The sequence below is a fragment of the Magnolia sinica genome, chromosome 3, assembly GCF_029962835.1.
Source record: "Magnolia sinica isolate HGM2019 chromosome 3, MsV1, whole genome shotgun sequence".
NCBI classification, from domain to species: Eukaryota; Viridiplantae; Streptophyta; class Magnoliopsida; order Magnoliales; family Magnoliaceae; genus Magnolia; species Magnolia sinica.
Genome location: NC_080575.1, coordinates 104,850,573 through 104,857,875, shown reverse-complemented (window position 1 = coordinate 104,857,875; position 7,303 = coordinate 104,850,573). Strand labels below are relative to the sequence as shown.

The following is a 7,303-nucleotide window of genomic DNA, read 5'->3' as shown; positions in this document are numbered from 1 at the left end:
TAGAAAAGTAACTATTTGGTGGCATCCAAACAGGCCCCAAAAGTCTGTCAACTTTTTATATTCATACAAATTTAAATAAAATATTAGCATTTAAATGCCCTTATTTATTGGGTTTTTGAACTACAAGCTCGAGTTGTTAGATGATCGCACGAGGCATATTTGTTCTTGGGATTTGAACATAGGACTCTCCGATTCCATGTGGCGTATCAATGTGCATCATCTAGGGGCGCGGATTAGCTACTGACAGGTTGAGTAGCGAGCCTCCTACTGAAGTGACGTCACCAAGTTCCGTGGGCCCCACCATGATGTATGTTTGGTATCCACACCTTCCATCCATTTGGAGAGATCATTTTAGAGTAATAACCAAAGAATGAGTTAAATCCAAGGCTCCAGCGGACCCCAGCACAGAAAACAGTAGGGACAGTGACGCCTACCATTAAAAACTTCCGCGGGCCACAAAAGTTTTAGATCAAGCTTATATTTGTGTTTTCCCTTATTTCATGTCTTTTTTAACTTTTGAACAGGTTGGATTTCAAATAAACATTATGGTGGGCCTTAGGATAGTTTCAACGGTGGGAATCACTCTCCCCATTGTTTTCTGTGGTGGGGTCCACTACAGAATTTTATCTTTCTCATTCTTTGGCCCCATGACCTAAAATGATATCTCAAAATGTATGGACGGTGCGGATATAACACATACATCATAGTAGGGCCCACAGAACTTGGTGACGTCACTTCAATAGCCGACTCGCTACTCAAACTGTCAGTATCTAATCCGCGTCCATCATCTAGGGACTTTAACACATGTATACACACACACATACCAATATCAAATGTATGTATGATTTCTGCTAAAAAAAAAACTATACCATACATAAATACAACCGGCCCTTCACATCAATTCCTTATCCTTAACAAAAGAAAACACTCTTTCTCCTGCGAACTTGAAAATTTAAAACTAGAAATCATCTTTTATCAAGCAAGAAATCCAAGCCTTTCACCATTCTTCTTTGCCAAGCGGATCAATCCTTGCCGTTGCTTTCCGTCAGCGCCTATTGACTTGCAAAATTCTGTAATCACCTGAAAAATACATTGTTACTAAAGTGCTGATTACCAATGAACAATGACCCAACTCCCCTGTATAAACTGTCCTTCATCACTCCTTGCAGTGCCAATTTCACGAATCAGATTTTCAGCAGCAATTGATTGCATGATATGGGCCCACCTGCATCTTAGCACGATACACACCGGTTTTTTATTCGGATAATTGGGACCATGGATCAGTAATGGACCATTGGTTTGTTCCAACCCATAGTGGATGGACAATGATAAAAAAAAAGCTAGTTGACATGATAATCTTGACCTTTGGAATTGTGGCCTATAGATAGACGGTTAAGAAGAATCGAAGTAGCCATTCACATTCAACTGAAAAACGTCCTACAATTAGTCACTGGGATTTTCTAATCTGCGTTATTTTCTCCATCTGCAGTGGGGTTCAAAGGCCAATGGTCTGGATCAACGAACCATGGGTCCCACTTCTCATAATTGGAATGCCACGTGTACTGTGCAAAGATGTGGGATCGTTCAATTCCTCTTTGGACTAATCATTCTTGATGCAGGTGAATGTCCCATGGCCCTAAAATCTCATTGATGGTTGATCGTAACCATCTCATCGGAGGACTTTCTAGCAGAGAAATCTCCACCGTTTGTTTTTCGTTCTCATAATCGTTTGCCAGGCTGAGGTCTGTCGAAGCTCGGCCCACACAGTAGATCCAGGCTTCCTAGCTTCAAGGCCAACCCAGACCTGTACGGGCTAAAACAAACAGGCCCAAGCCCAACCCACGATGATTATGAACGGCCCAGACAACAATTTCGTGCAAGATCCAGGCCGTTTGTTAGTCCAATCGACTCAGATTTTGGCCCGTGGCCCACCGTTCGATGTACGGTGGATAATGGGGAGATCAGCCGCAAAAAGATTTATTTAAAAAAGAGAAGGAAAAAGGAGAACGGTAGTACCTGGGAGTGCAAGGCAATAGCTTTGCCCCTGAGCTGATTAAAGCGCTTCTTGCCGATGATATCACGCGTGATTACGACTAAGGGAGCGAAGAGCCCCTTCCCTTCGTTCACGTTCTTCATCACCGGGCAACTCCTCGTCGGCTTCTTCGGTACTCCAACCCTCGTCGTTGCTACCATCTTTGCGTGTAGCATTCCACGCTCTTCTCCAGCTATGGAACTTCCCCAAGACAGTCCTTGAAAACCCATGGTCGAGATTGAAGTAGCCATTGAAAAGAGAAGGGAAATTCAGTTGTTACAAGCTCTGAGAGAGAGAGAGAGAGAGATTGGGGAGGATCAGCTTCTGCTTTCCAGAGATGTAGGGGTTTGATTTTGAGCCTTTGGTTTTGGGACGGAGGAGAGGTGTTTGATTTTGGGCCTTTGGTTTTGGGACGGATGAAAGCCGTGTGTGGTGGGCGTGAGAGGGAGAGGCAAAGGGAGCCACATATTATAGGTTCGGGTTTCGGTTCGGGTTTTGAAATGTATTACGTGGACGGTGGAAATTTTCAGAGGCTGCTATTCCCCAACTTAGAATCTTCTTAGTCGACCTTCGGTTACTCCATACACGCCCTACCACGTGGTACTAGCGTGCGGGTCTGCTGCGTTCATCGGACTGTTACTGTGTCTTATCCTGAAAATCGGGTTCATGGTGAGGAAACGCACATGGTAGCTGTGACGCGGGGGCCCACTTTCATCAAAACCCCATCCCGCGAGCTACGGTTCACATTAGATTTAGACCATTGGTTGTCGTTTTTCTTGTGTCCTACATCTGTGGCCCACCTTATAAATGAACCGACTGGATTTTTGGGTTAAAGAATAGACCTTTATATGAACGTTGCTGATCTTGGAGACATGTAAGGCATTGGCACGTGTGGGGCTTTTGAGTTTTGCGCTTGAACATGGGGTATGTGGAAACAGCGTCCCTTATTCTAAGTCAAGCAAGTGAAGTGCCCTTTTCATTTTACAGAAGCGAGGCGATTGCGGTGTTATTCGAAATGTCTCATTGACATTTTGCGGCTTTTGGCCTCTCGAAGTCCGAAGCGGAATGGCTGGTTAGCGTTGTTGGCCCACCGTGATTTATGTGTTTTTATCCAGACGGTCCATCTTTTCTTTCCAGCTCTTTTGAAGGCCTGAGCTAAAAAAAATAAAATGAAGTAGATCAAAGGCTCAAGCGGACCACACTACGGTAAGTAAACATTGGTGATTGAACATTGAAAACGTCACAAGGGCTAAGGGCCTGTGTGATTTTTAGGCTTATATGTAATTACCATGTAAATGGGTAATAATTATTTACCGCGCTAATTATCACATCTTTGACAACTTACTTTTTTAACAATTAAATAGAGAAATTTACAAAATCAATGTAGGGCCCATCATAATGTATGTGATGTATCTACACTGCTCATTTGTTATGCTAGTTGAATTTAGTGCATGAGCAAAAAAAGGGGGCGGATCCGAAGTTCAAGTGGACCATGCCCTTGGAAACAACGGAAATCAAACACGTAATGTTAAAACCTTTCGGGACCTTTAAAAGTTGTAAATAAAGCTGATATTTGTGTTTTCCCCTTATCCATGTCTTTATGACCCTATGAACAAGTTAAATGATGAAAAAACCTCAATGTGGGCCTGGTGAAGGAAATAACTTTTAATGGTATACGAATTAAGGCCATTATTTCCTTTCGTGTAGGCCATTTGGGTGTTGGATCTACCTCATTTTTTACTTTATGTCCCCAAATGTTATAATAAAATAGATGTACAGTGTTGATATATTATATACATTATAATGGGGTCCACATATTTAGCTCAACACTTTTGTATGGCTTTTGGAGGTGGAATTACCGTCACCTTTTCAAAGGAGGTAAAAAAAAATAATAAGTACTTATTCATGACGATTTACATGTATCATGGAAAATAAAACAGGGCTTAAAAAAGCTCCAAATCAATTTGATAATTGTGTTTTCCTTTTACCTAGGTCTCGGTGACCTTATGAACATGTTGGATGGCAAATAAGCATTATGGTGTGTCTTAAGAAAGTTTTAACTGTGGTTGTCATTATCCATACTGTTTCTCATAGCGTGATTAGATTGATCTATGAATATGTCTCATTTTTTAGCTCATGCTCTTAAATGAACTGGAAAAAGGGATGGATGGTGTGGATATAAAACATATGCATCAAGGTGGGCCCCACAGCCCCTAGCTAGGTGGTGTTTGGTCACCACCACTTTCTCTCAAAGCCGCGCCCGCAGCGGAAACGGATTGGCTACTCCCCCTGCCACCAGCCCCGTGGTTGGTGGTCGGTCCTCTGTGGGCCCCATTCCATTTTTATAGATCATTTTAGGGCTTTAACCCAAAATGAGATGGATAAAAATCTCATGTGGACCACACCAAAGGAAAACAATAGTGATTAGATATCCACCATTAAAATCCTCCTAAGGCCCAATTTACTGTTTAATTGACATCCAATCTGTTAATTAGGTCATGCACGCCCACATGAAGGTAAAAAACAAAAATCAGCTTGATACAAGACTTTTATGGCCCCCAAAAGGTTTTTAATGGTCGACGCTCATTCAACACTGTTTCCTGTAATGTGGTCCACTTGAGATTGAGATATACCTCATTTTTTGTCTAGTCTCTGACGCAGGGGAGGACGTGAGGTCGAGCACCGTCTTCCTCAATAGGATAACTATTCCGAATCCACGGAACTTCTCTGGACTCCTCACAGAGACTTCTCGAATCCACGAGGAAAGAAAACAGAAAATAGAAATAAATTCTAATAAATTCGAAATTGATTGATGAATGATTAAAATCGAGTTCACAACCCTTTAAATAAGGGTATCAAGCAATGAGAAAGAAATCATAATCAAACTACAACTCAAACTCCTAGAATCCGCAACTTACTATAAATAGTAAACTTACTATTTATAGACGGTCGTGATGTCTACTAGTGCGCAAGGTTTTCGGCCAAAAATAGTAAGTGTCCTATTTGGCTTCACCAAACCGTTCCCCTAATTATTCTAAGCTCTTTTCACGTTGGGCGCAACTCCTAAAGCCCAACGGATGAAGAGTTATAATCAAACTAAAACTTACTATTTATAGTAAAAATGAAATTAAAACAGGAAACGACCGTCGATCCAAGGGTTTTTCGCAATTTCGGGCTATGCAACACGGCGGGTTAGTTGGCTTCAGTAGCTCGTTCTACCCCAAAATTATATATTTTATGTCAGATAACTCATTGCGGATTGCAAGATACGCCCGATTTAAGGTTCGAAGGTCTGGATCGCTTCTGTCGGGCCTTTTCTAATCCATCTTGGCCATGAAAGCGTCCGTGACCCGCTCTAATCCCCTCCACTTCTAAAGAACTCGTCCTCGAGTTCTCATCATCGGTTCATGATACTCGAACAAGTCCGCGACGTTAAAGTTCGTGAGATCGCCATGTCATCCGGAAGATCAACAACATAAGCGTTGTCATTGATCTTTCGGATGATTGGTACCGGTCCAATCTTTTTATTCTTAACTTGTTACAGGTATCTGGTGCATAGACCATTATTTGGTCACCCACCTCGAACACTTTTTGTCGGATGCTTGTCGGCTTGCTCCTTGTATTTTTCGGAGGCATGTAACTTGGTTTGTACTTCCGCATGAATGCCCATGATCTTGTCCCATATGTTCCGCCGCAATGCTCATGCCCGGGAGCTTGGGCGGGGGACCAAGTCTAGTGTGTGGCGAGGACTCATCCATAAATAACTTGGAACGGATTCCTATCAGGCGGTTCACCATGTTGTTGAAAACAAACTCTGCTTGAGATAAAGCATCCACTGCTTCGGTTTTTCTCCCGAAATACATCGAAGGAGGTTTCCCAACGTGCGATTTACAACTTCGGTCTGCTGAACTGAAGTCGTGGATCGAATCGAGTCCACAAAGTCCGCCAAAAGTGGCTTATGAACTTCGTGTCACGGTCAGAAGTAAGTCTTAGGAACCCATGTAGCCGCACAATTCTCTGAAGAATAGATTCGCCACGTGTGTTGCATCGAGACTCTTCTTGCATGGCATAAAGTGCGCCAACTTGGAGAAACGATCTACTACCACGAACACCGAATCCATGCCACGTTGCGGACGTGGCAGACCAAGCCCGAAGTCCATAGATAAATCCTCCCACGGGCCGACAGGCACGGGGTATAAAGGGCCGTATTATGAGATTGTCCCTTAGAGGTCTGACAAATATAACAACGTTGGACCGCCTTTCCCACATCACGTACCAATCGCGATCCCGTTCTTCCACAAGAGCTCGCGTCTTGTCTGCCAAGGTGTCCACCGAGGCCACCTCCATGTAGCTCTTGGATTATCTGTTCCCTTAGCAAAGTTTGGGATGCACAATCGATTTCCCTTGAAAAGGAACCCGTCTTGCATATGTAAGTCGGGGTGACCTTCTTGGCATCTAACCCATGCGTCCTTGACGTCGGTCGGTAAATATTCTTTGAGGCGCTCGAACCCGACAACTTCATTGCTCATGGTGACTAACAAAGTCGCATGTCGGCTAAGTGCCTACTTTGTTCTGTTGCCCCGACTTATGTTTTAGTACGAACGTGAATTCCCGCAAAAACGAGATCCACTAGCATGCCCACGGTTAATGTTAGCTTGACTATTAATGAATTTGAGAGCTTGATGGTCCGTGTAAAGTATGAATTCCCTTTGAATCAAATAATGTCGCCCGTGCCGCCGTGCCTGGACCACCGCGTATAACTCGATCTCATATGTAGACCACTTCTTACGTGCATCGCTAAGTTTCTCGTTGTAAGCTACAGGCCTACCTTCTTGAGACAAAACTCCCCAATTCCGACATATGAGGCCTCACAACAGTTTTTTGAAGTTGGGAAGTACAAGAACGTGGATAATGATAGTCTGCACTTGATTTCGGCAAAGCTCTGTCGGCTTCGTCAGTCCACTAAAATTTTCTTCATGCAACTTGTGATTGGTGACACAATGATACTGAAATTTTTACGAACCGACGATAGAATGTCGCGCATGAAAACTTCGCACTTTGTGAATATTTGTAGGAACCCATTTTCCGATTGCCTTCACCTTTTCCTCATCCACCCAATGCCCGTGGATGTGACGACAAAACCCAAAAACAATAGGCTTCATGAAGCTGCACTTTTTAAATTGAGGTACGTTTATTTTTAGTGAGCACTTGAAGGACCTTCGAGGTGTTCCATATGGGTGGTTTTGTCGACTATATATCAAAATATCATCA

At 43.2% G+C, this 7,303-nt stretch overlaps 1 protein-coding gene across 1 annotated transcript; it reads right to left on the bottom strand.

The window, feature by feature from the left end:
- Positions 1 to 825: 825 nt before the first annotated feature.
- LOC131240530 (protein PROTON GRADIENT REGULATION 5, chloroplastic) lies at positions 826 to 2,459 on the bottom strand. Its single transcript, XM_058238809.1, has 2 exons — positions 2,017 to 2,459; positions 826 to 1,080 (listed from the first exon to the last, which is right to left on the bottom strand). Exons 1-2 carry the CDS (start codon positions 2,281 to 2,283, stop codon positions 976 to 978), a joined length of 372 nt encoding a protein of 123 aa, XP_058094792.1. The 5' UTR covers positions 2,284 to 2,459; the 3' UTR covers positions 826 to 975.
- Between the last annotated feature and the right edge of the window lie 4,844 nt (positions 2,460 to 7,303).